Below are 27,311 nucleotides of genomic sequence, written 5' to 3'. Positions count from 1 at the left end.
ATGCTATTTTTATTTTTTTTTATTTTTTATTTATTTATTTATTTTTTTTTTTATTTGAGACAGAGAGAATGAGAGACAGAGAGCATGAGAGGGGGAGGGTCAGAGGGAGAAGCAGACTCCCCGTCGAGCAGGGAGCCTGATGCGGGACTCGATCCCGGGACTCCAGGATCATGACCTGAGCTGAAGGCAGTCGCTTAACCAACTGAGCCACCCAGGCACCCCTGAATGCTATTTTTAAAAACCTATGTGAAGCAAAACTTGCAGCACCATTAATCATTAATACATTAATACAATATTTTGTCCAGTGCCTTCCATTTATCTTTAATACCCTAAGGGAAGAAAAATCTATGACTATCCAGTTAGTACTTACACCAGCTCATCAGCCCTTTGGCTTTTATTTTGAAGTATGCTCTTATCCCTAGACTCTGGCAAGTACTCGTGAAGTTTGTTCACCAGGAAATAAAAAAGGTCACTGGTCTGTGAAAGCAAGCAGGAAAGATGGTCATTAGGTATCAGTTGGTAAAACTCTATCTTTACATAATAAAAATATGAAGACATTATTTATTCTTTGGGGACGAAATGAATTATAATATCTCTCATTAATAATAGCATAACCCAAATTGAAAACACTTTTTACTTACAACCAGGAGACCACTGTCCTGGTGAACGGAGCTAGAGCTAAAGCCTAGGGGGTGAGGCTGAGAGATCCCCAGTGGGCCCGGCTCTACCCTTAATATTGAACACCCTCCAGAAGTAGGTGTATAATCTCAGGCAAATCATTCAGTAACCTGGGAATACTATATTAAATGGAGGCTACTATAATTCCTGCCTTTCCAAAGTAATTTGGCCTTTGTGAGGATACAATGAATAATGGCTAGAAAAATACTTTTTAAAAACGTTTGCTAACCTAAAAGCAAAGGCACAGCACTGGTATATGCCTAATGAAGACAGTGAAGAATGATACTAATAATTCTGTTAATATAGTGGAAATGTCGATTGCCATCTCCAGGAGAATATAAACACTGACTTAAGAGTGTGCGAACCAGTTTTTTTGTGCTTCTGCGCGGTCTCATGAGATAAATCGAGCATGAAATAAGCACTGGCCCATGAAATCAAGCAAGTTGGTACTAATGAGAAATATAATGTAATTGCTTCTCTTTTCTTTTCCTCTCTTATTCATTCCCCCCCCCCCCAGGACTTTTTTTTACTATTGACAAATTAGACCCTTTTTTTAGACAGGTATTATGTGTACCTTTATTTAGGTGGTAGGGCATGAGAAGAGACTGAGCAGGGCAGATGGAGAGAGGAACAAGAGGAGAAGAAGCAGATTGTATGCCAGGCCCTCTGAGAAGAGCTGCCATTTACCAGGGCCCTGGGAAATGAGCACAGTGTGGTGGCTTTATACACTAACTCTGAGTTCACATCCCAGCTCTGACACTGGTTAGCTGTATGATACCTGGCAAGTCACTTACACACTCTGTTACTCAGTTCATGTCTAAAATGGAGTTAATGTCACCTGATGGGGTTGCAATAAGATAGTATCTGTAAAGCCTGAACGGTGCTCAGCACATCACAAGTGCTTAGTAAATTTATCAGTTATTATTGTGATCTCCAACCTGCTCACTAGTTCAGGAACTTTTATTCTTAAGGTATCTTCTACCACCCTGCAGCAACATGGAGAAATCTCAAAACTATTACGCCAAAGGAAGCCAGCACAAAAGAGTACATAGTGTACATTTCCGGGTAAGTGGAATCCTAGGACAGGTAGAACTAATCTATAGTGACAGAAAGCACAGTGACTGCCCAGGGCCACGGATGGGAGGAAACTGCCTGCCAAAGGGTATGAGCCTTTTGGGGTGATAGAAGTGTTCTAAATCTTGATTGGGGTTGTGGTTATACAGGTATGTACATTTGTCAAAACTCTTTAAACCAAAACCCTTAAAATATCCCAATAATTTCTCCAAAGAAGATATACATATGGCCAAAAAGCACATGAAAAAATACTCAACATCACTAATCATTACAGAAATGCAAATCAAAACTACAAAAAATCAGAAAACAACAACTGTTGACAAAGATGTGAGAAAACTAGAACCCACATGCATTGTTGGTGGGAATGTACGATGGTGCAGCTGCTGTGGAAAACAGTATGATGGTTCCTCAAAAAATAAGAAATAGAATTACCATAGGATTCAGCAATCCCACTTCTGGGTACACTCCCAGAAGAATTGAAAGCAAGGTCTCAGATATCTACACACCCATATTCACAATGGTGATGTTCACAATAGCTTAAATGTGGAAGCAACCCAAGTAGCCATCAGTGGAAAATGGATAAGCAAATGTGGTCTCTACATACAATGGAATATTATTCAGCCTTAAAAAGGAAGCAAATTTTTACATATGCAACAACATTGATGAACCTGGAAGACATGCTAGGTGAAATAAGCCAGTGATAAAAAGACAAATACTGAGTGATTCCACTTACATGAGATATTTAGAGAAATTAAACTCATAGGAGGAAAAAGAATGGTGCTGCCAGGGGCTGGAGGAAGGGGTGAATGGGGAGTTAATGTTTAATGAGTATAGTTTCAGTTTTGCAAGATGAAAAGAGTTCTGGAGATGGTTGCAAAATAATGTACCTACTTAATACCACTGGACCATACACTTAAAAATAGCTAAAATTGTAAATTTACAATTTTATGCTATGTGTTTTTTACCACAATAAAAACAATTGTTGAATTAAAAAAGAACCTCATGGAGAAAAAGGGTTAGGAAGGAACATGAATGGAGAACTCTTTCCTTCACTCATTCATTCACTGAACACCTAACTACTGATTGCCAGGTATGTAGCAGGTACTATGCTAGGTAATGAGATACTACCTTGAGCAAAGCAGACAAACAGACATAGTATCTGTCCTAAAGCCTGTAGTTTAGTCAACCTACCAAAAAAGGTTCTCATAATTTGTAAGAAAATTGTAAAAAAAAAGAGAGAGAGATTACCTAAAAGAAAATTACACCCCATACAGATGATTTCAAAAGGGGAAATTGTGTGTGTGTGCATTTATAATTTATAATACATAATATATTTATATACAATTATATATATTTGTAAGATTTTATTTATATGAAATTATTATATGTATAATTTTCCATCATCTTACCCAGGAACCAAAAATTAGAGATGCCTCTAATCTCGCCACCCCAGTGAAGGGTTCTTAAGGAAGCTTCACACAGCCTCATGTTCTCCAGGGAACCCAGCACAAAGTTTGAAGGCCACTGTTTAAGCATAAAGCCATGATAACTGTTTAAAAAAAAAGCTCCTAGGGGTCCCTGGGTGGCTCAGTCAGTTAAGTGTCTGACTCTTGATCTCAGCTTAGGTCTTGATTCAGAGTTGTGAGTTCAAGCCCCACGTTGGGCTCCAGTGGAGCCCACTTAATAAAAAGATAAAAGAAAAAAGCTCTTAAAAGAAGATAAAAATGTTGACTTTTGTTATTATATATGTTAACTGTATAAGCGAGTATGAGACTAGATTGTGGTTATGGATTAAAGAAAGAGAACATAAGGCTACCAGGTCTTGGTGGCATGGTGGTGGGCAGAGGACCCACACCATGTGTGGAAAGACCACAAATAGGAGACTGCCCATATGCCTTTTATTTCCCTCTCTATTCATTTTGGTCTCTCATTTTTTTTTTTTTTTAAGTAGGCTCCATGTCCAACATGGGGCTCAAACTCACGACCCTGAGATCAAGAGTCACATGCTCTACCAACTAAGCCAGCCAGGCGCCCCTTGGCCTCTCATTTTTGACAGCTGAATTAGAAGATCTATTTTAGTCCATCTAAGGACATTACATTAAAGGATAGCTGCAATGTTTTCAATTAAGCAACAGAACATGAATGTTCTATTCCTAGACTTCCTTTTTTTTTTTTTAACTTTTTTACTTGGATAAATTTACTTTAAAAGACATCTTTCTTTAAATATTTTTTAATTCAATTAATTAACATATAATGTATTATTGGTTTCAGAGGTAGAAGTCAGTGATTCATCAGTCTTATATAATACCCAGTGCTCATTACATCACATGCCCTCCTTAATGTCCATCACCCAGTTACCCCATCCCCCCACGCCCCTCCTCTCCAGCAACCCTCAGTTTGTTTCCTATTCCTAGATTTCTGATCAGGTTAATTTTTCACAAGAGAATAAACTTTCAGTTCAATATGAATTGATTATGGCGCCTGGTATAAACATGGCATTGCGTTAGGCCTTAGGGAGAATACAAAGATGAGTAAGACACATGCTTGTCCTGAAGAAGCTTATAGCATATAATGGTAAATAAGAATAATATGCCAATGACTATAGTGAAAAGGAGAGTATCTGTGCTAATCTTGAGGGTACGAACTCTATCTTACTCATGCTCACTTTTCTAATGCCTGTTCCCATGCCTGGCACAGAACAGGCATGCAGTAAATATTTGTTGAATTGTTAGAGAGAAGGTGCTACGAGAGATGCCATAGAACTGCATTGTCCAATAGGTAGCCACTGGCCACATGGTGCTATTTAAATTTAAATTGATTAAACGGAATAAAATTAAAATTTCACTTCCTTAGTCACTGGCCACATTCAGTGTGGCTAGTGGCTACTTTATTGACCAGCACAGATTAAAGAACATTGAAGAAAGTTCTGCCATAACAGATGAGAAAGAGGAAGTTTCCAAAGTTCCCCGTGGAGGATGACAGGAAAGGTGGAAGAACAGCATTTGAACTGAGCCTTGAAGAATGAGTGGGTAGGATTTTAACAGGAAAAAATGGAAGGAGTAGCATAGAGATGGTGAACAGTAGGGGAAAATGAGGAAGGGCTGGAAAGGACAGGGTGTTTGAGTCATCCCACGTGCCTGGAGCTTTTAGAGGAAAAAGGTGAAAACAATGAAGTGTGGGGTTGAGTTGGTTAGGCCTAGCTTCATTCTCTTTCTCTACATCTTTCTTTTGCTCCACAGCCAAAGCCACCTGCATCAGGCCCATTTTAAGATGAGAGACACTTAAATGGCCTGCAGACCAACACTCTGGTATTCAACATCAACACCTTTCTTCCTAGTCTAACCTGTAGGAGGTACCTCAGTTCTCCTACCTAGCCATCTGCTTTAAATCCAGTCTCATGATAGTGTCCAGTTTATCTAAGTGGACTTCTCTGGGCCCTGTGCTATGTCCCTTGCCAGTCCTCTCTCAGCTGCTAGGTTTACTCTTGACAACCTTTATATCCTTGTCACCTCCCCAACCCAACATTCCATGAGACCCTGTTGCCAAACTCTAAACAATCAGATCTTCCTGGTGCCAAATGTTTGTGCAGACATTTGGGTGTAATCCACCCATATGCTGGAATGCCCTGATGTTTCATTTTGCACACTATGTAGAGATCACTCTCACCCTTGAGCACTGGGCCTTCCCTGGGAGCATCTATACCTGGGTTAGTTCACCCAGTGCCTGCCCTATGTAGATAGATGTTGGCCCCTTCCTGAAAACCCACCTTGCTAAAATAAAGGCCATGCCTGTCCAAACTTGCAGTCTGTGACAGTGGTCATTAGTGAGGAGCCTTAAATGCCAAAGCCAAAGTGTTTGTACTTAGTAGGGAGGGCCACCAGAGGTTTTTGAGCCAGCGAGGTCAACACAGTGATAGATTAAACTGATGCCATGTGTGGGATGGACTGGAGAGGAATATTTGGGTGGGATATACCAATTTCCTTAGCCTTTCCACATGAACTCCATTTCCATGTTCATAATCATCTTGGGTGTCATTTCGATGCCTGGCCCTATATTCTCCACAGTCCTCTGAAGTTTTGGAGTCAAAACCTGAATGTTCTATTCCTAACACGGTGTAGGCAGTATAAGCCTTTAGACTGTAGCACAACATCGTCGTTTACTGTTTCAGTGTTACGGGACATTTGACATACTATTCTACATAGCTAATATGCCCTCTAATTAGGGTGATCAACCATCCCAGTGTGCTTGGGATGGTCCTAGGTTTTGTACAGAAAGTCCCATATCCTGCGAACTTCCTCAGGCCTAGGCAAACTGCGAACGTTGGTCACCCAAGTCTGGGCAAACCCACATGGTTGGTCATCCTACATGTGAAGCACGTAGAATCTAAGAAATGGCCAGGACTGTCTTGTATGTTTGGGGAAGCTGTGCACTTTACAGCTGCTCAATAAAAGGTTGCCAACTATGAGACCACTGGCCAGAATTCGGATACAACATACAGCAGTCAACATGAGCTCCACCCAAGGCAGGGCTCACCCCCTCACTTAGGTCTCATTAGCACCACACCAGTACTCACTGGGGCTTCTGAATCCCTTCACCTGAAACTGAAAATGAAGATAAGTAAGTCTTGTAGAGTAAGTCTGTAACTTGCTGAGTGAGCGCTAGGCTGCTTTGACTCCCTAAGAGTCACCTTTTTTAAAAATAATAGTCCTACACTCAAAAGTAATCTTTTTTCATTATATTTTTATTGTATACTTATTGTAAGTTTTAAGGTAAAACCTTCTTGGAAATCTGCTTTTCCATCTCACTGTCTATACTCATACATCTTGCATGCCAGAAGCTTCCCCTCTAATTATCTTTGACTCACCAACCCAACCCAGGTAAGGTATTGTCTTTTTGCTGCCATTGTCCTCTTTCCCCATCTCCCCTGCAACACACATACACATTATGGATTATGTTACATTTCAAGTACTGAGTCATGATTGCATTAAATTTAGTCAACATTTTAAAGTACAGCCTCCATCAGGGCACCTGGGTGGCTCAGTCAATTGAGAGTCTGACTCTTGATTTCGACTTGGGGCTCTACGCTCAGTGGGGAGTCTGCTGGAGGATTCTCTCTCTCCCTCTCCCTCTGCGCTTCTCCCTACCCCCACATGCTCTCTCTCTCTTTCCCTCTAAAATAAAATAAAATACAGCTCTGAATACAAGACATTTATTTGTATTTTATTTTATGCTTGATTATACTGCATTTGATAAACAGGTGGAACAAGTTTCAAAGATTAAAAATAAAACAAAACACCTACTTTCCAGAAAAGCCGTTTCAGAATGAAGTTTTTCTGGGTTGCTACTTTAAGTTCCGTAATTAAGCAAAATATCTTCCTCAAAGTATTGTCTTTAAGAAAAAGTTCAGATTTAAGTTGACTGAAGTGCTTAATTTTCTCCTCAGATCTACAGAAACACAAGAAAAAAATTTCCATGTGAAAAATGGTAAACAGCAGTTGAGGAAGATCAACGATTATTGACAGGTTTGTAAAACTTTGTTACTAATGGAATTTTAATATAGTTTTGTGCTTCTAGCTTTATTACTCATTAGTAATGAACCTTGCTTTCCCCAGATTGAACTTTTTATTACTCTCCAGACATACTTTTCCCCATGCCCCTTTACTCAAGTGGTATCCAGCACATCAGGAATACTCTCAGTGTCCCTCAGAAACTGTTGTCCCTCTTTCATTCCCTAGCCCACGGTTTGTCCACATACCATTTACCATACTGAATGAACCATACGTAATATTATTTGCTTCATATTTTTTCTTTAAATCAACTCACTTTGTGTGTGTGTGTAGAGAAGTTTATTTATGTAAGATTTTATTTATTTGAGAGAGGGAACAAGCACGTGCACACACACATGGGAGCAGAGGGAGGGGCAGAGAGAGGGAGAGAATCTCAAGCAGACTCCACGCTGAGCACAGAGCCCAACCAGGGGCTTGATCTCATGACCTTGAGATCATGACTGGAGCTGAAACCAAGAGTCGGACGCCTAAGCAACTGAGCCACCCAGGCGCCCCAAGAAGTTTATTTATAAAGAAAACTTTGTATCACTACTTTACAGGGAGAACCAGTATCATGTGCCATAAATAGCAGGTAACTGTAAAAATAGCATGAAAGCATCACAAGTTCTAAGTTGATGCCCCACATTCCAAGCCTAAGGCCTCCCTCTCTTTGACAGAAAGGCAGATGAGCATGTGTTAGAGAGCTGCCATTTTTGGCACCAAGCTGAGAGGTTCTCCCTAATGAGATTGGACTAGTTGGAAAAGGAATCACTTTTCCACTATGGAATTCGAAGTTATTTCCTGCCATGTCAGAGTACCAAATGCCTTCATCTCTTGTCACTGACCCGTGTGTGTTCCACAGTTCAGGAAAAGCTGGCTTTGCTGAAAAGAGGAACACCTTCCCCTTAAACCTTTCCCTAGTTCCACCATGAATGGGGAACCTCTCCCATAGCACTTTTTCCACACTTCTTATATATCACACTAATCCTATTTTGCCCCGTTGTTGTGATTTGTGTACCTGTCCTGGGCACTTTTCATGGACTAGCTCATTCAGTCCCACTAAGAGGGCAGAACTGGGAATTACTGTTGCATTTATAGGATGATAGAGAGGTTAAGTGACCTGTCCAAGTTCATACTGGCTGGCTCAGTCAGTAGAGTGTGTGACTCTTGATCTCAGGGTCATGAGTTCAAGCCCCACGTTGGGAGCTTACTGGAGCTTACTTTAAAGTAAGTGGAGGGGCACCTGGGTGGCTCAGTTGGTTAAGAGACTGCCTTCAGCTCAGGTCATGATCCTGGAGTCCCAGGATCAAGTCCCACATCCGGTGCCCTGCTCAGTGGGGAGTCTGCTTCTCCCTCTGACCCTCCCCCCTCTCATGCTCTCTCTCTGTCTCATTCTTTCTCTCTCAAATAAATAAATAAAATCTTTAAAAAAAAAAAAGGAAAAGAAGGGTGCAAAGTAATGGTAGGAGAGGCATTTCATGTTCTGTGTAGGTTGATGGAAACTTCCTAGAATTTCTGACTTGAATTAAAAATATTTTTACCAAAAAATAAAAAAGGGGGGGGGCGCCGGGGTGGCTCAGTCATTAAGCATCTGCCTTTGGCTCAGGTCATGATCCCAGTGTCCTGGGATCGAGCCCCGCATCAGGCTCCCTGCTCCGCGGAAGCCTGCTTCTCCCTCTCCCACTCCCCCTGCTTGTGTTCCCTCTCTCGCTGTCTCTCTCTCTGTCAAAAAATATATATATATATTTTTGCCACCTACTCCATAAATCTTGATACCAACCATTTATCCCAATACTACTACATGGAATCTTGGCTCTTGCCCACTACCTCCCCCATTTTTTTTTTTTTTAAATCTAAGATCTTCTCTATCCAGTCAATGAGGCTCTTTTATTTTTTTAAAAAGATTTTATTTATTTATTTGTCAGAGAAAGAGAGAGCACAAGCAGCGGGAGCGTCAGGCAGAGAGAGAAGCAGGCTCCCCACTGACCAAGGAGCCTGACATGGGACTCAATCCAAGGACCCTGGGGTCATGACCTGAGCCGAAGGCAGACGCTTAACCGACTGAGCCACCCAGGCATCCCAATGAGCCGCTCTTATTAACTTCCCCAAAAAACAGTTCTTTTCTAGTGGAGACCCTGAAAGAGAAATGATCATCAAGAATTCAGTGATAGAGACGCCTGGGTGGCTCAGTTGGTTAAGCATCTGCCTTTGGCTTGGGTCATGATCCCAGGTTCCTGGGATCGAGTCCCGCATCAGGCTCCTTGCTCAGCAGGGAGCCTGCCTCTCCTCTGCCCCTCGCCCTGCTTATGCTCTCTCTTTCTGACAAATAAATAAATAAAATATTTTAAAAAACAAGAATTCAGTGATAGAAATCACAGAGGCAGGGGGTGCCTGGGTGGCTCAGCTGTTTTTTGTTGTGTTTTTTTTTAAGATTTATTTATTTATTTATTTGACAGAGAGAGACACGGCAAGAGAGGGAACACAATCAGGGGGAGTGGGAGAGGGAGAAGCAGGCTTCCCGCCAAGCAGGGAGCCTGATGCGGGGCTCGATTCCAGGACCCTGGGATCGGCCCCCACATCGGGCTCCCTGCTGAAGCGGGAGCCTGCTTCTCCCCCTCTCTCTCTCTGCCCCTCCCCCAACTCATGTGTGCTCTCTTTCTCAAATAAATAAACAAAATCTTAAAAAAAAAAAAAGTCACAGAGGCAGAAGAACACGATTATAAACACGGGGGTCAGACAGGCTGATCAGAGTTCTAGATCTCCCTCTATTCAGCTGAGTAATTACCATGGGCAAGTTACCTAGTCTCTCTGTGCCTCAATTTCCTCATCTGTAAAATGGAGAGGATTATAGTACCTATCCCATTGTTTTGATACTTTAGTCTGTGCTTAGCACACAGTAAGTATTTAATAAATGGTATAAAATAGGAATGAGCTTTGAGATCCCACTTCCCTATACATCCACTTCTAATTACAATTACATTTCATTTAAAAAATAACTATAAAATTCCTCTATTCTCTGAGAACTGCAAAAATAGCAGGAATGTAGTTTTCACAAACTGATGAGCTTAGAAAAGCACAAGTTTGGAAAGAATACCAGCAGAATTACTTTCAAATTGACTTTCCTATTTTTCCCATTAGTCAGCAATTTGCTGCAATCCATATAGAAACAGTTTTTATCTTGTGGCACCTATGATAACAGACTGTAATACCAAACTTTTCTTTCAAAAAAACCAAAACAGGGGTGTCTGAGTGGCTCAGTCAGTTAAGCGTCTGACTTCGGTTAGGTCAAGTCTCAGGGTCCAGGGATGGAGCCTTGTGGTGGGCTCTGTGCTCAGTGGAGAGTCTGCTTGTCTCTCTGTCTCTCTTCTTGCTCTCTCTCTCTCAAGTAAATAAATAAAGTTTTTTAATAAATAAATAACCAAATTTCGTAAGAAAAAGCACACTAATCTCCTTATACTAAAAATCAATTCATAGGGCGCCTGGGTGGCTCAGTTGGTTAAGTGACTGCCTTCGGCTCAGGTCATGATCCTGGAGTTCCAGGATCGAGTCCCGCAAAGGGCTCCCTACTCAGCAGGGAGTCTGCTTCTCCCTCTGACCCTCCCCCCTCTCATGTGCTCTCTCTCTCAATCTCTCTCTCAAATAAATAAATAAAATCTTAAAAAATAAAAAAATAATAATAAAAATAAAAATAAATTCATATATGAATTGAGGTCTCATATACATCATAAATATAAGTTAGATTCAGGAGTCTATATTTCTATATAGTCGCAGTTTCTTTGACCATTCAGAGAATATTTGTCTTTACATAGATGATAAACTTTGACTAATTTAAATAATAAAAAGTCTACTGCCAGAAGACTCCATTATTCAATTTCAGAATAAGGGGAAATTTTTCATTAATTTTAACAGATATTTTATATTTTCATCAGCTAGAAAACATAAATTCACCCAAAAGGTGTGGCAAGAAGGATTCTTGATCTAATGATGAGCTCTGCTTTTCCTGTATTTTTCATTTTTCTGGATTTCCTGTATTTTTTCATTTTCAGGATATTTTATATAAATAATACATTTGTATAATGCTTTAAAGCTAGAAAAGGCTTATCATAGATTATCTCAAAAGCACTGTGTATATATTCACAGTGGTCCCTATGCATCCGTGTGAGGTTACAGAGCTCACATTGGTGACAGAGTTCTAATTTGAAAACCCAAAGAGTATTTACTCCCTTTAAACTGACGGTACCTTGCAGGCAGAGAACTGTCTTGTATATCTTATACATATTACCACATTCCTCACAGTGCATTTTAAATTACTGCATTTTAAATATGTTGCCTTCAGGAATTAACTTTGCAAGAAATATGCTTTTCCTGAGTCAAGATAGTGGTAGAACTCTCCTTCTGACTTTCAAGGACAAATTTCAAGTCACACATATACAAAGTTAAAGCCTATTTTATTATCCAATTAGTTTTAAAATCACTTTAAATAAGCACTAAAATTAAAACTGATACTTTTGTAAAGTAAACATATGAAAATATATGGAAATTCTATTTTTAAAACATGTAGAAATTCTAAGCTATCTGTATTACCATCTTTTAAAAAAAGAAATCACAAACATTGTTATTTAACCCCTACATACCTCAGAACATATCTTAAAATAAAACAAACATTTTCTTACAAAATAATCATTATCACATCCAACAAAATTATCAATAATTCTTTGGTATTGGCTAATACCCAGTCCATACTCAAATGTCCTTTATTGTCTTAAAAATGTCTTTTTACTTTTGGTTTGTTAAAATCAAGATATAAATCAGATACTTGTTATATTTGCTTATTATGTTTCTTAAGCCTTTTACAAACTTTTATTATGGAAATTTTTAAACATACACAAAAATGGAGAAAATTGAAAAGAAACAGCATATATCTATCACCTAGATCCAATAATCTTTAACATTTTTCCAATCTGGTTTTATCTATTCCCTTACTTACACACACACATACACACCCCTACCTGTTTTAAAATTGAAATAAAATATACATAATATAGAATTTACCACTGTAACCATTTTTAGGTATACAATTCAGTGGTCTTAAGTGCATTCAGAATGTTGTGCAACCATCACTACTCTCCATTTCCAGAACTTTTTCATCTTCCCAAACAGAAACTCTATACTGATTAACTGTAGGTCCCCATACCCCTCTCCCCTCAGCCCCTAGTAACCTCTATTTTATTTTCTGTTTCTATGAATTTGCTTATTCTCAATGCCTCAAATAAGTGGAGTCATACAATATTTGTCCTTTTATGTCTGGTTTATTTCACTTAGTGTAATTTCCTCAAGGTTCATCCATGTTGTCACACGTGTCAAGACCTCATTCCTTTTCAGTGCTAACATGCCCACACTTTTAAGTCAGATTCAGGTTTAATTGTTTTAACAATTTATTCATTCATTCTATAAAGGCAGCCTACTATGTGCCAGTGACCAAGGTACAGTCCTGGCCCTTAAGGAGCATAGTGTATAATAGGGCAGCATGTAATCAAACAAGCAATCATAAGAGAGACTGTTAAATGCTACAAGATGGTAAGCACAGGATGTTATGGAGGGGCCCATCTGTTTAAAAAAATTTTTTTAAAGATTTTATTTATTTATTAGAGAGAGCACAAGCAGGGGGAGCGGCAGGCAGAAGAAGAGGGAGAAGCGGGCTCCCCCCTGAGCAGGGAACCTGATGGGGTGCTCGATCCCAGGACCCTGAGACCATCCTGAGGCAGATGCTTAACCGACTGAGCCACCCAGGTGCCCCTCAGGGGCCCCTCTTATTGAAGCTTTGAGAAATGATTTTTAGAGGAACGGATATTAAGCTAAGACTTGATGAGTTGAAGTCATTCATGAAGAAGAAGAGTAGAGAGTAGGGTTCCAGAATAGAGGAAAAAGCAAACAAAAAAAACCAAACAGGGAGCTTTCTGAGAACTGCAAGATCATTTGGATCAGCAGCTTAGGGCAGGAGTTGAGGGGACACAAGAGTTGAAGATGGAAAAATGAAAAGAGACATCAGGAAGATCTTTATAAGCTATTGTAGAGTTTAGACCTTCTCCTAAGGACAATGGGGAGCCATTCAAAGGCTTTAAGGCAGGGAGTTACATGATCAGATTTGTGCTTCCAAAAGATTTCTTTGGTTATGGAGAGTGGGTTAGAGAGGGTCAAGACTGAAGGCAGAGGCCAGGTAGGAAAATACTGTAGGAGCTCAGAACAAAGGGAATTGTGCTGAGCATGTGACAGTGGAAAGAAGTAGATATTATCCAGATATATTAGAGAAAAACAATGAATCCTGTGGTGATTTACTGGCTGTGGGGGTGGGAGGTGGTAAAGGGGAGAGAGAAGGTAAAGATGACATTCGGGACTCTGGCTTACGTGTTGTGGGGATAAGGACAGCAAGCCCTGTGTTAGGAAACACAAGAGGAAGTTCAGGTCCCAGAAGGAAGATGCTGAGTTCTCTTTTGAATATGCTGACTTTAAGGTTCTTGTAAGACCTATGAGAGGTGATGTCCAGTGGGTAATTATGTTTGCAGACCTAAAATTCAAGGCAAAGAGTGGAAGTAGAGGTATAAATGTGATGGGCAGCAACACGTGGAGTTAGGAAAGGCAAAGAGGAGAGAACAGTCCCCCATGCGGCTCTGGCATATCATCACTCCTTACCTATATGGCTTTTGACTTCCAATAGCAGGACTGAGCTCACTAACATATAGGGGATCTTGTAAAAGAGTAGCTTTCTGAAAGAGGAAAAAAAGGTGGGAATAGTTAGAATTTCTGTTTACTGAAAATCAATTTCTCCTGCTTTTAGTCAATATCATATATCTATTCCTTAATTCCTGCTATAGTACATGATTTGATTATGTAAATAATACCACAGGGCATTGTTTTTCCTTATATAGTTTTTAAAAAGTTTTAAACATGACATTTGCTCATTATAAAGTAAAATGATCTATCAAAATCAAACAGTACAAAAATGCATAAACTAAAAGATAAAAGTCTCTCCCTCCCCGTCCCATCCCACTAGTCAAAGTGCCTTACTATACCCCTGAAACCAATATAATACTGTATGTTAATTATACTGGAATCAAAAATAACAATAACAACAAAGTACCTTACTATATTATTATCAGTATGGTTTATATCCTTTTAGGCATATAAAAACATATTATTTATAACATACATCTATAATATATACATATTAGATGATATTTTTATAATACATATTTAATACTAGCTCAATTACATCACATATATTAATCTGGGACTTTTTTCCCCACTTAATATCTGGTGGAGAGTTTTCCATGTCTGTGTATATAGGTTTACTTCTATCGTTTTAACGATTACATAGTATTCCATAGTATAGATTATATAATAGTTTTGTTAACTATTCCCCTATCAATAGGGTTATTTTTCCCTTAAATCTTTAGTGTTGCCATTTTCCATTCATTCTGGGTCCCCCCAAAAAAATGGGTCAGTGTTCAACAAGTTCTCTAAAGAATCTTTTATTTTATGCTGAGGCCTAACAGGTCAGAAAGAATTTCTGAAATGTTGCTGATTTACAACTCCAGACGAATTTACCCCTGTCTTATTCTTAATATCAGAGCAGGATGATGGGTGGGTGGGCAGGGGGGAAATATGTGCTTTTTCTCACAACTTTTGTTTTTTACAATCTGTTTGTTTGTTTTTTTAAGTAGGCTCCATGCCCAACGTGGATCCCAGCCCAGGGCTTGAACTCATGATCCTGAGATCAAGACCCGAGCTGAGATCAAGAGTTGGATGTTCAACCAACATCCAACATCCAACATCCAATTAAAGTAAGCTCTACACCCAGCATGGGGCTCAAACTCATGACCCCAAGATCAAGAGTTGCATGCTCTACCAGCTGAACCAGTCAGATGCCCCTGTTCTTACTACTTCTGTCATTGTTTTAAGTTAAAAAAAAAAAAGACAGCTTCTCTCTAAATGTTTATATTTACTGGGGTGCCTGGGTGGCACAGTCAATTAAGCGTCTGAGCTCTCAGCTCAGGTCTCTTTTTTTTTTTTTTTTAAGATTTTATTTATTTATTTAACAGAGAGAGACACAGCGAGAGAAGGAACACAAGCAGGGGGAGTGGGAGAGGTAGAAGCAGGCTTCCTGCTGAGCAGGGAGCCCGATGCGGGACTCCATGCCAGGACCCTGGGACCATGACCTGAGTGGAAGGCAGATGCTTAATGACTGAGCCACCCAGGTGCCCCTCACCTCAGGTCTTGATGTCAGGGTTGTGAGGTCAAGCCCCGAGTGAGCCTACTTAAAAAAAAAAAATGTTTATGTTTACTTTAAATCTAGAATTTTTTTTTTAAAGATTTTATTTTATTTATTTGACAGAGAGAACGTGAGAGAGGAAACATAAGCAGAGGGAGTGGGAGAGAGAGAAGCAGGCCTCCCGCTGGGCAGGGAGCCCAATGCAGGGCTCAATCCCAGGACCCTGGGATCATGACCAGAGCCGAAGGCAGATGCTTAATGACTGAGCCACCCAGGCGCCCCTTAAATCTAGAATTTTAATTTGGGGATACTCCTTAGTTACTTAGCTTTCTAGCACCTATTTTCACAACATATGAAGGGCAAAGAATTGCCATATATTGTTTTTGTAGAATTTGAGATGCTTAAAGAACTCAGATGTAATTATTGTTGATGAAAGTTACAGATAAAATGGGTTACTGAATGAGACTCAGCTCTTTGGAAATCCTTAAAATCAGAATGAGTGCTAATTTCTCACTGGATGGTTTAGGTTTACCTGAAAATATAGAGAGAGTTAAAATGTCCATTCTTTTTTCCCAGTAGCATTTCCCTATCTCAACATGAATGAGCATTCTGGATCTCAAAGCAGAAGAGATCAGTTAGCCAAGATAAGTCTGACTGATTTAGGAGATGATTTTTTTTTTAATTTCCTAAAACTTATGAAGGCATCACCAAGAATAACCAAAGTGATCAACATGATGAAAGAATTAAACGGTGTCACAAAAGTCACAACTTTTTACATGTTTATATTGAATTAATATCTTATTCTTACTAGAATGAAGGCTAACTTGATTCATCATTTATGTATGAAATATTTGCTTACCCATTTTCCATCTTTCAAGGGATAGAACATTATTATTTTTTAAGGGGGAGAGGGGCAGAGGAAGAGGGAGAGAGAGAATCTTAAGCAGACGCCACGCCCAGTGCAGAGCCCGAGGCGGAGCTCAATCTCACAATGCTGAGATCATGACCTGAGCCAAAATCAAGAGTCGGACACTTAACCAACTGAGCCACCAAGGCGCCCAGAACATTATTTTTTAATGATAGTATCTACCAACTCAAAGATAACCCCCTTCCACCCACATTTATTTCAGTGGAAAAAATCAGACTACCTAGGTTCAAATCTCAGCTCCATGCAAGTTGTGCAACCTTGCATATATCATTTAATTTCTCAGTGCCTTAATTTCCTCATCTATGAAATGAGAATAACAGTCCTACCTCCTGGGGTTGTTTTGCAGATTAAATGAGTTAATATACAGAAAGCATCAAAGCAGATCCTACCTATTAATAACAATACATGTCAGTTATTGTTATTGCTTTTATTATCAGAAGGGCTATGAGTTTGCCCATCTGACTTGCCCCAACCATTCCTCTGCTGCAGAGTTAAAAAGTAGTAAGTACTACACTTGTCATGATGAGCACTGGGTGTTGTATGTAAGGGATAAACCACTGAATTCTACTCCAGAAACCAATACTGCACTGTATGTTAAATACCTAAAATTTAAATTTAAAAAAATAATAATTTTTAAAAAATGAAAATAAATGTTATAATTAATCTATTTGATTCACTATCATTACACCAATAAACCTCAACCATCTTATTAAAAATAGTAATAATAATAAAATAAGTAAAAAATTAAAAGTAGTACTAAAACTGGGAGTTAGTCAAATCAGGGAAACATAAACAGTCATTTTGAAATATTTAGATAGATTAAGTTTTGGGTTTCCTATTAGAACATATGTGGCCTCCTTTTAATAGACCAGGGTTTCCCCTCTATTTATTACTTGTTTACATTTTTAATTTGGAAAACACTGTTTAAAAATTTAGGAGTGCCTGGCTGGCTCAGTTGGTGGAGCATGGGACTCTTGATCTCAGGGTTGTAAATTCGAGCCCCACGTTGGGTGTAGAGATTACTTAAAAATAAATAAAATCTTTAAAAAAAATTTAAAATAAAATAAAAATTTAAGGAGAAATTTTGAACATTAGACATTTAATTTAAACATTAACCATTCTGAACTGTGTATGAGAAACAACTGACGAGTTGCCTTGAAATCTTTCAGTTTTAGCCATTTATAAAACCTCCTGCTTCCCTAGCTTCTTCTGAATGGAGCCTTTCATATTTCTTTAATATTATTGTGTTGGAAGATCATTAATAAAAATTACATATCATTGAAGATAATTGAAAAGGATCATATTATTCAGTTAATAAATTACTTATTTTAAAACTGATCCTGGTATAATAAAAAGATTCCCTAAATGAAAGTTCCGACTCTGCCCTTAAACCCACTATATACTCTTAAGTCACCTAAAATATTCACTTTCCTCATTTATAAAATAAGGTGCTTAGACTAGGTAATCCCTATAAAATTACCTGCTCCTGTAACAGTGAATCCCATTAACCTACTTTCAATAGTGCAGCTAAGAAATAGAGACATATTGACAGTGTTGAACTTTATGTGAGCTCTGTGCTCTGAAAGAAATAGCTAAGAAATCACCCCAGCCAACAGAAAAAGACCACCCTGCTCACAAATATTCCAAGATAAGACCTTCTCCCTCCTTCTCCAGCATTCCCGGGAGACTTCCTTATTTACCCACCTCTGTAGAACCCCTGGTCGATCTCCTTTTCTTTAAGACACTCCTCATTAATGAGCATTTTCCTTAGCCTGAATAATATGAAATCCTTAATTGTCCAGTGTGTTTGTCTTTCATATTATTAAATTCCAAGGCTAAATTTCCAAAATGGAAATTTGGGGAAGCAGGAAAAGCATGTTTGCTTTAAGAAATACTCCAGCCAGGGGCTCCTGAGGGGGCACAGTTGGTTAAGAGGCCACTCTTGGTTTCAGCTCAGGTCGTGATCATGTGGATGGGCTCCCCGCTGAGCGGGGAGCGTGCTTCAGGATTCTCTCTCCCTCTGCCCCTCACCTTGCTCACACTCTCTCTCTCTAAAATAAATAAATCTTTAAAAAAAATCACTCCAGGGTGCCTGGGTGGCTCAGTTGGTTAAGCGACTGCCTTCGGCTCAGGTCATGATCCTGGAGTCCCTGGATCGAGTCCCGCATCGGGCTCCCTGCTCAGCAGGGAGTCTGCTTCTCCCTCTGACCCTCCCCCCTCTCATGTGCTCTCTCTCTCTCATTCTCTCTCTCTCTCTCAAATAAATAAATAAAATCTTAAAAATAAATAAATAAATAAATAAAAATAAAAAAAAATCACTCCAGCCAAAGTTAACTAATGAAAGCACTTACTATAATATAATTGTTCCATGAACTTTTTAAGTGCAGAAATATTGATGACGTTGTGGAAATAATGTACAAATGAAGTTCCGATGCCTTTTTCTCTAGGTTTGGGTTGTTCTGTAAAGGGGAGGCCAGGGAGGAATTTCCTAAGTAAAACTCATTTCCGTTCCCATTGCACTTGAAAGGGATTTCACTTAGAGAACCTTTGTGATCTGGAAGTCCCTTGGGTTCTTTTGTGTTGGTTGTGCAAGATGGCACACTGACAACCTTTGCAGTGGTTGACGTGGTCTGACATCTCCTCCTGGAGGGGGTCGGTAAGGGTCGAAAGGCACTTTGGCCATGAAGAGACAGCTTCTTGAGGTCTGAAGGAGGACAGAAGCTTGAGTCCTTGGATGGTGTGCTGCTCTCTTGGCGGTACCTGTCAAGTAGGTGTTAGTGTTAAACATAATATTCAGAATCTAACAGTGAGGAACAAGGAGAATCCAGTGGCCCAGTTGCAGCAATATAAGACTCTGAAAGTAAATAAATGTTTTCAAATAAAAAGAATGCTTATTAAGAGAAGGGAGTGATTTAATCTCACTTGCTTACCCACTGACCTAGTGGAGGTATGGTACAATTCTTCATTATATTTTCCTGCTTTCAGAAATAAAACTGTACCCAATGTCATTTAAAGCACTTTCTATATCTAAAGTTTTATGCCTGTCCTTCACAGAACCCCAGTATTTCCAATGAAAGAACTTTTCATTCTGCTTTTGAAACCTGACTCTTCTTTCATTGTGCATTTCAAATGGATCCTGTAAAGAAAAGACTATTCATATGGAGATAGGAAGTGAAATTTTTTTTTTTAATGGTGTTTTCTTGAATTCATGTCTTGCTAATACTCCTCTGATTTTCCAGTGTCATTCCAATAGCATCAGCACCATTTTTCAGGATCAATCCTGTGTTCCACCCTCACCTTCCCTGCTGTCCACCTTACCACGACCGTTTCTCTAAGTCTGCTTTATGAGGAAGCAAGTGGGAGAGGCTAAGAAGCTGTAGGGTCATGATGAGGTCCAAGGTCCAATCCTGGCTCTTCCACTCAGTGGTTATGTGACTTTGGTTGACCTCAACTTCAATCTCCTAATTTTAAAATAGGAACCAATAACAGCACCAGTCCCAATAAGTTTTTGTGAGGATGGGGCGCCTGGGTGGCTCAGTCGTTCAGCGTCTGCCTTTGGCTCAGGTCATGATCCCAGGGTCCTGGGATCGAGCCCCGCATCGGGCTCCCTGCTCCGTGGGAGGCCTGCTTCTCCCTCCCCCACTCCCCCTGCTTGTGTTCTCTCACTGTCTCTATCTCTGTCAAATAAATAAATAAAATCTTAAAAAAAAAAAAAAGTTTCTGTGAGGATTAAATAAGAAAATATATGCAATGTGTTTATAACACTGGAAGCACTCAATAGGTGCTAGCTATTAATACAATCCTATGTTGCCTTGAATTGCTGGTTTATTGTTTTATAGTAAAATATGCTGTCTCCCTTATAAGACTGGAACCTCTTGAAAGTGGATAGCCACTTTGTTTTTATTACTCCTTAAATTAATTTTAAACACGTATAACATCCATTCATTATCTATACAGCATTATGAACTGTGTTGAGTTCCAACCCTCAGCTCCTTCCACCCCCAATGTTGCAGGTGCATGTGCGCACACACACACACACCTATAAAGTGGCCACCTCCGTTTGCTCATTCAAGTTCCCTCCCTCTTAAACAGCCACCCCTTGCCAAACCCTCAGGCTTAAGGATATGCACACTGGCATTGTGGTCCCGGAGTGTGATCTGGAAAGGAAAGTTTAAGAGCACCCCCTCCTTCCTGCACCCTTCTTGCCCTGTGGATCAGCACATGGCATGGCGAGATTTTAAACACACAACTGAACAAATTACTATATAACCCACAACCCCTAAATGCTGCTCAGTAATTATCTTACCTTACCCTATTTTTTCGTAGGATTCTAGGATTATGTAACAGTATTATCCAAGTGTCTAAAAATATAAGATGCTCACACTAAGGATTTTCAGGTAAATGAATATGTCCAGCTCAGAAATGGAAGATATATATACTGCAATCCTCTTTTTAAAGAGATAGTTTTTCTTTATTCCTTCAGGTAATATAATTCTAAAATTTTCTCTATGGAAATTGAAGAGCATTAAATAACCAGGATGTAGATTGTGCTACATAATGTTATAAAATTATGTTAAAATGTTCATTTTAGGCACAATCTATGTTTCATATAAAAGCTCAGCAAAATGGTTTTAGGTAGTTACAGAAAATCTCACTTGAAGTGACAGTTATTCATTTATATGAAAAATCTATTATTTTGGAGAGATAAAAAGGATTTCTAAAAAGGATTACCTTTTTGGCAGCATAAATGAAAATACCATGGAAATTATAGCTTCAAGAGATAAGCAAGCCAACTCATAAAACTAAACTGTATTCTCCATTTGAAATTCAGTTAATACCCATCTTTACTAGTCTGATTAAAAAGTAGTTTGTTATTAAGCAAGAGTTCTAGAGCCTTGAATTTGCACACATGTCAGCTTCATATTTATAGAACTAAGTTGCTAAAAGTCAAGAGTTTTTCTAATGAGCTGACCGTGTATCTCTAGGGAGAGCCCAGCCACATTAGAGGAAGAGATGAGAGAATAGGAAAGAGAACTCCAAAATCAGAAGTATGCACAAATCACTTTTTCTTCCTTTTTCCCTCTGCATCAAAGACAGATAAACTCCTTGAGACTGAAAATGTTGGGTCACAGTCCAAAAAGCAACAGGCAAAATGGAACAGCTTCACAAAAACCTATTAGGCTCAAGTTCAGCTAAGAATAAGAAGTCCACAGGGGCACATGGGTGGCTCAGTCATTAAGCATCTGCCTTCGGCTCAGGTCATGATCCCAGGGTCCTGGGATCGAGCCCTGCATTGGGCTCCCTGCTCCGCGGGAAGCCTGCTTCTCCCTCTCCCACTTCCCCTTCTTGTGTTCCCTCTCTCACTGTGTCTCTCTCTCAAATAAATAAATAAAATCTTAAAAAAAGAAAAGAGTAAGAAGTACACATATGCTAGCATATTGATACTCTATCAAGAAATGAAGAAAAATGTTAAATTAGAAAAAATGGGTATTTGATTTAAGAAATTCTTAAAAAGGATAAGAAAGAAGTTAAGTGAATATGAAATGGAGAGTTTAGTTTTCACAGAGAGCTAGAAACCTAATACATTGAAATAGATGTCAGATTAATATGCTAAAAATAAGAAACAGGAAGAACAATAGAGAACAATGATTCTTCTATAAGAAGTCCTATAGACCTAGATCTCAAGATCCAGAATTTGAGCTCTCTTGAATAAAAAATTCCCCCATGAAGAGGCACCTGAGCGGCTCATTTGGTTAAGCATCTGCCTTCAGCTCAGGTCATGATCCCGGGGTCTCTGGATCGAGTCCTACATCCAAATTCTTGCTCAGCGGGGAACCTACTTCTCACTCTCCCTCTGCCTGCCGTTCCCCTGCTTGAGGTCTCTCTCTCTCTCTGTCAAATAAATAAATAAAATCTTAAAAAAAAAATTCCCCCATGAAGATTCTTCTAAAGTAGAACTGGGAAATATAAGCAACTCTGTATTCAAAGTTAGAAAAAAAGGGGTGCCTAGGTGGCTCAGTTAGTTGAGCATCCGACTCTTGATTTCAGCTCAGGTCAGGATCTCAGGGTCATGGGATCCAGCCCCATGTAGGGCTCCATGCTCAGCGTAGAGTCTGCTTTGGATTCTCTCTCTCCCTCTGCCCCTCGCCCCATTTGTGCATGCATGCGCTCTCTCTCTCAAATAAATTAATTAATTAAAAAAAAACATACACACACAGAAAAAAGTTCTCAGATATCTAAGCATAACTGAGAGGCTGGCAGAGACCAGTACCCAACTCTTCATGGGCATATGACCCAGAGTCACATAACATAATATTCAAAATATCCCAGATGCAATCCAAAATTACTTGACATTTGAAGAGCCAGGAAACTCTCCATATCTTATGAGGAAAAAGACAATGAACAGATATCTTTTTTTTTTTTTTTAAAGATTTTATTTATTTATTTGACAGAGAGAGACATAGCGAGTGAGGGAACACAAGCAGGGGGAGTGAGAGAGGGAGAAGCAGGCTTCCCGCGGAGCAGGGAGCCCGATGCGGGGCTCGATCCCAAGACCCTGGGATCATGACCTGAGCCGAAGGCAGACACTTAACGACTGAGCCACCCAGGCGCCCCGACAATGAACAGATATCAACTGAGATGACCAAGATGTTGGAATTTTCAGACAAAGACTTTAAGGCAACCATTATAACCAGGCTCTGATAAATAAGAGTGAGCCCCTTTGAAACAAATGGAAAGATAGAAAGTATCAACAGGGAAACAGAAGATGTAAAAAGGAGGGCACCTGACTGGCTCAGTCAGCAGAGCATGCAATTCTTGATCTCAGGGTTGTGAGTTCAAGCCCTGCTTTGGGTGTGGAGCATACTTAAAAATAAATAAAATGAAAAATAAAAAACAAATTCCAATTTAGAAGATATAAAAAGGGACCACATGGAACTTTTTGGAGGAAAAACACACTACAATAACCAGAAACTTAAAAATTCACTGAATGGGCTCAGTAAACAGTATAGAAATGACAAGAGTCATTGAATTTGAAGATAGATAAACAGATGTTATCTGATCTGAACAACATAGAGAGTAAAGATTGAAGAAAAACATGAACAGAATTTCAAAGGACTGTATGACAGTATGAAAGGTCTAACATTCATAACTCCAGAGTCCCAGAAAGAAAAGAGGAAAAGCATGGTGCAGAAAAAATATTTGAAGGAGTCATGGCCAAAACTCTCCAAATTTGGCAAAACACATAAACTTACAGATGCAAGAAACTCAGTGAATCCCCAAAAGATAAACTCAAAGAATTCCTCACCAGACACATAATCAACCTGCTGAAAATAATAAAGGAAACTCAGGGATACTAAGAACTGAATGACAGTATATGCCAAAATACATGTGACTCAGCTAAAGTATATCTTACAGAAAAATCTATAGCTGTTTTTAACTCTGAATCCTGCTTAAATGCTATGGAGAATTTTTTTTTAAATCAGGCAGTCAACTGCCGTATGCATTCTGTTCAAGATTTTTACTTGCATTCAGAGGGAGAGATGGGTTGAAGTACACTTACTCCATCTTGACCAGAGTCAAAACCTTAATTAATTTTATTACAGCAAAATTAAAATTCTGTTCAGTAAAAGATACCACACAGACAAAGCTAATAAATAGCTGACAAAATGGGAGGAGATATTTTTAATGTCTAAAACCAACAAGCAGATTCACAGATAGAATGAACAAAGCAGTTCTCCTGAGTATAGAGCCCATGGAAATTTTCAGACAGGTCCATGAAGGGGGAAAAGGAGGAGGGAAGAGGAAGAGAGTGATACGGGAGAAGAACAAATATTGGTTCTACCCCAAAGCTCAATAGATGTATTTTTATATTTTTATAAATATATAACTGAGCAAAGAATACTAATAATGATAAACTGTGAGCAAATTATGTGCACAAGAATATATCTATGTCATGTTTTCAGGGCCAGTTTTGAGAATGACGAAGATTATTATAAAAATAGTTTTTAGAGGCCTTGAATCCTTTCTCTTGAGTTTCTAAACGTTCTGGGTCCATGTGCTTACCCATATAGTATATTTACATAAACACAGGACTGCTCCACTAAGAGAACTACAGCAACCTATTGTGCGAGAAATTCTTAGAAAATTAATATTAAAAAAAGAAAGTTAATATAGATGGTAGCTTGTGCCAAATTATTGCACAACAGCACTTTTATTTTTTAAATGCAGTAGTGTTATTAATGAGAGTAGAAAAGAGGAAAATTATTCCATCCCAAGGCTTGATGAGGGATTCTGAGGATGCCGAATAAATTATTGCTCAGTGGCTGACTTACTGATAATCAGCAATAACAAAGGGTTTTAATAAGGACTAAGTGCCACACAGAGTTTAAGCACTTTACATGTGCATGACTGAGCCCCACATATCACCCTTCTGAGAAAGGAGCTGTCATGAGCTCCATTCTACCCCTGAGCAGTGAAGCCTAGGAAGGCTAAAGATCCCAAAGCAGTCAGGATTCAGTCAGCCAGTGTGGCTGCAGAGCTCCATGCTTATGTACTACGTGGAGAGAAATAGCACAGTTCCCCTCTTCTATTTCCTATCCTTAGAGAATAATATAAGGTTCACATTCTTCTGGTTTCCCCCTCCTTCCGGTTTCCTAATGGTGTACAATTAAGCACAGCACATTCTCATTCCACTAGGATTGTCAGCTCTACTTCCATTTATTAAACAGATCAGTTTCTCCAAAAGCTCATCCTTCTACTTGCCATGCACTATGGTTAGAAAATCCACTTTTAAATGTTCACTGGCCAGATATCGGTAGGGGCTACACATAGATGTAAACTCAGATCAGAATCCACCCTGGTAGGTATGGGCCTGACAGACCTGGACGGAGGCCAAAGCATTGTCCCTATTTCTTTTCCTCATGGATGATTCAAGGTGAACTCAAATTGATGTAAATCTTCCGCTGTGCCAACACTGTAAAAGTGTTCTATTGACCTCAGCCTTCCTCTCTGTTTCTTTCCACTCGTAAGCAATAGGCAGTCTTTTTTCCCTCCTGCGGCTTTAGGGAACTCTTGAGTAGGTCACAATACGCTATTTCTACTTGAAATATCTACTTGGGTTTTCTCCTGTAAAATGCATATGAGAACCTGGAACCATCCACTGATGAAGAGCTACACTAAAGATGGAGAAACCTAAATACTGAATCTCATTATCAGAGATCACTAGTCTGTTTTCCATCCCTCAGGTGTTAAAAGACTTGTTGTTTACTATTACCCTGAAAAGTAATCATACTTATGTAAGTCTGATGTCCCAAGATAACTGCATCCTTCTTATGACCTGCAGCTTCTCATAATTAGGCCTGAAACTTTACACCTTAGAGGTGTTTCAAAGCTCTGTACATGGTACCATTCTTTAGTCCTCTAATTACTGCTTTCTATCCTAGCCTGCCTTTTGTTTACGCTTTTGACTCATGTGTTTAATTATGGAGATGATAGTGTTAGAAAACGACGGGATGGAGAGTAGACCTAGCTCCCCCTGACCCCCCTTATTTGGAAACTACTCCTTCCCTCCACACATGGAACACACAGAAGCTGCTGTGTTTTTAAAGTCTCTGACCTCTTGGCTGGGGTGGATATTTTTCATCAGTGAGTCATTTAGTCAAGCTAGGGCATCAGAGACCTTCCCGGGATTTTTAAATTTGATGCAAGAAAGTGCATGAGTTAGCCTTTGTCTGGTGGTGGGAGTTGTAATGTGAATTTAAGACAGGTGGTTGCCCCATGAAAGACATGGTATTCAGTGAGAAAAAATGAGGCTGATCTACCAACATCAGAGGATACAAAGTCCTATGTCCATTCAAGTCCCCAGTTCCAGCTATGCCTCAGTGTCAACTTCATTCTTACCATTCCTGCATTCTAGTATTTGGCTTCTATCCTTTGCTGATTTCACCCACTATTACACATCTAAAACTGAATACAGAGCCCAGTAATTAAAGTGTGCCAGATTAAGCAGGTAGGTAGGTAGATCTACATTTGTGTCTGTATTTAGGTCTATTTCTATATATATATCTGTTGAATGAGTGCTAAATTACCTGAGTGGTCCCAGTTATTCCAATAAATTCCCCTTTTAACCTAAGTTGGATATCTGCTACTTCTAACAGAGTTCTGACCTTCATGATAACCTAAAATGACTACTGCAAACATTAATTAGAAACCTCTTCTATGTTTCTAAATTGGAAGAAAACAAGGAGAGTATCAGAGTGGTCTAGAAAACCTGGGACATTAATATGGCAAAATGTGAAATGAAGAATATTGAGTCTGAGAGCATGTGGATGGCTGTTAGTGGTATTGCCTTCCCTCGCCACTTCTAGTTTCGAAGGCCATGTTGGCAGTTTTACTTAGTGTCCTGCAACAACAGAGAGACCCCTCCTCCGGGAACAAAGAAGTTGCAGCACTTAGGGCAACAATGGAAGTGCATCAACTCCTTTAAAACATGCTTTATTATTTGGATTTAGATCAAATCATGCTTCCCCAAGCCTATATAATACAGGCCAGGCTAGGTTGTAAAGAACATGATTAATCATTCAACAAATACGAAGCAGCTACGATGTGCCAGGCACTAGGCCAAGCACTAGAAATATATCCATGTGCAAGAATATCTAGGTCCCGGGGCACCTGGTGGCTCAGTTGGTTAAGCATCTGCCTTCGGCTCAGGTCATGATCTCAGGGTCCTAGGATCGAGCCCCACATCAGGCTCTCTGCTCAGCAGGAAGCCTGCTTCTCCCTCTCCCACTCCCCCTGCTTGTGTTCCCTCTCTCAC

The 27,311-nt window shown here is 39.5% G+C and overlaps 2 protein-coding genes across 2 annotated transcripts in view; one reads left to right on the top strand and one right to left on the bottom strand.

Annotated features, from left to right (window-relative positions):
* Positions 1-27,311, top strand: part of XPOT (exportin for tRNA) — a 177,562-nt gene that overhangs the window by 47,255 nt on the left and 102,996 nt on the right. Inside the window, exon 3 of the mRNA XM_044915375.1 lies at positions 7,196-7,274. The gene's annotated coding sequence lies outside the window, so the exon portion shown is untranslated. The remainder of the gene's footprint in view (positions 1-7,195; positions 7,275-27,311) is intronic.
* Positions 1-27,311, bottom strand: part of C5H12orf56 (chromosome 5 C12orf56 homolog) — a 95,541-nt gene that overhangs the window by 16,708 nt on the left and 51,522 nt on the right. The window contains exons 4-7 of the mRNA XM_021678547.1: positions 18,847-19,255; positions 13,989-14,062; positions 7,053-7,197; positions 371-477 (exon numbers count right to left, since the gene is read on the bottom strand). Of these exons, the coding sequence (XP_021534222.1) occupies positions 371-477; positions 7,053-7,197; positions 13,989-14,062; positions 18,847-19,255 (735 nt within the window). The remainder of the gene's footprint in view (positions 1-370; positions 478-7,052; positions 7,198-13,988; positions 14,063-18,846; positions 19,256-27,311) is intronic.

This window comes from Neomonachus schauinslandi, chromosome 5, assembly GCF_002201575.2.
Source record: "Neomonachus schauinslandi chromosome 5, ASM220157v2, whole genome shotgun sequence".
Lineage (NCBI taxonomy): Eukaryota > Metazoa > Chordata > Mammalia > Carnivora > Phocidae > Neomonachus > Neomonachus schauinslandi.
The sequence above is the reverse complement of the archived record's forward strand: the minus strand, read 5'-3'. Positions and strand labels throughout refer to the sequence as shown.